Raw genomic sequence first — 1,289 nt, 5'->3', positions numbered from 1 at the left:
GCGGCCCTCCCTCAGCACTGACCCTCCGACCGTGCGGCCCTCCCTCAAGGATCTGGAAGGAAACTGGTGTTTGTTCTAAATTCCAGATTTACAAAGAAAACCGCTGTAAAATCTCCAAGCCTGTGCTGCCTGCTTCAACAATCGGACAATGGTATAGGAAGTACCAGGCTTTCAAATCACAAATCTATAATTAACAGCATTTGCAAGGCAAACATTTTATTCTGACAGATGTGTAATTTAATTCCCCACCGTATAGAATATATATACATATTTATTTGCAAATTTTAAACACACCATCCCAGAAATGATAGGGGAGGGACAGTGAGCTGCAGGACGACTCTCAGCACAGATTCAAGCCAATCACACGAGCCCCCGAGGCCATGGACGGTGAAGACTGGAAACTTTGACACTGGAAAAGTGATGCACGAGAGAGAGAGAGACTGTAGATACTCAGCCTCTCAGGTATAGTCAAGTCGAGATCAATATAATTCTGGCCACATGGAGGACCAAGCGATAGGGTTGGGAAATTGACAACAAGTACTGAAGAGCAGAACATGGCTCGAGAAGAGAAATGGCCTATTCCTGTTCTCGTTTCTGACGTACCTATCTAATATGGGGGGAGTAATAAGTGGATTGAAGCAGTATCTGATTCTCCTGGCGCCGATCTGTCCCACAGCGACACGCTCCCCCACGAGACCGATTCACAAGCCCACAGGCTGAGTCAGCGTCCCTCCCACTCCCCGACTGCTTCGCTAGCCCCTCTCGCAGATGACCTCGATGACGCTCTGCTCCATGGTGACGGGGTCCAGGCAGCGGTGGGCGGTGCTGGCGACAATCTCGTCCAGCAGGAAGTGCACCAGGTTCTCGTCCGAGACGAAGCGCCACAGGTACAGCTGCAGGTACTGACAGTCGACCTGGATCTGCTGCAACCCATAGCGGCCGAACGAGCGGAGGCGCACGCACTCCAGGAAGGTCTTCAGGCTGATCTTGATGATTCCTGTCAGCACGGAGACCTGCAGAGGAGGAGGAGGAGCAGAATTTGATGAGGACTGGCCTCCATTCACACAATCCCCACAGCACGTTCCATCCGGCAAGTTTTTGCAAACTTAAAGGGGATCATAGAATCCCGACTGGGTGGAAGCCGGCCATCTGGCCCATCAAGTCCACAACGACCCGCTGAAGAACACCCCCTACCCCATCACTGTAACCCTGCATATTCCACAGCCAACCCACCCTAACCTGCACATCCCTGGGCACTATGGGACAATTTAGCACGGCCAATCCACCCT

The 1,289-nt window shown here is 52.0% G+C and overlaps 1 protein-coding gene across 1 annotated transcript in view; it reads right to left on the bottom strand.

Moving 5' to 3' along the window:
* Positions 1 to 199: 199 nt before the first annotated feature.
* Positions 200 to 1,289, bottom strand: part of vps51 (VPS51 subunit of GARP complex) — a 15,456-nt gene continuing 14,366 nt past the window's right edge. Inside the window, exon 9 of the mRNA XM_048593606.1 lies at positions 200 to 1,013. Coding sequence (XP_048449563.1) covers positions 753 to 1,013 — 261 coding nt within the window. The 3' untranslated portion in view covers positions 200 to 752. The remainder of the gene's footprint in view (positions 1,014 to 1,289) is intronic.

The sequence above is a fragment of the Rhincodon typus genome, unplaced genomic scaffold (assembly GCF_021869965.1).
Source record: "Rhincodon typus isolate 14 unplaced genomic scaffold, sRhiTyp1.1 hic_rhity00003253, whole genome shotgun sequence".
In the NCBI taxonomy this organism is placed as follows: domain Eukaryota; kingdom Metazoa; phylum Chordata; class Chondrichthyes; order Orectolobiformes; family Rhincodontidae; genus Rhincodon; species Rhincodon typus.
The sequence above is the reverse complement of the archived record's forward strand: the minus strand, read 5'-3'. Positions and strand labels throughout refer to the sequence as shown.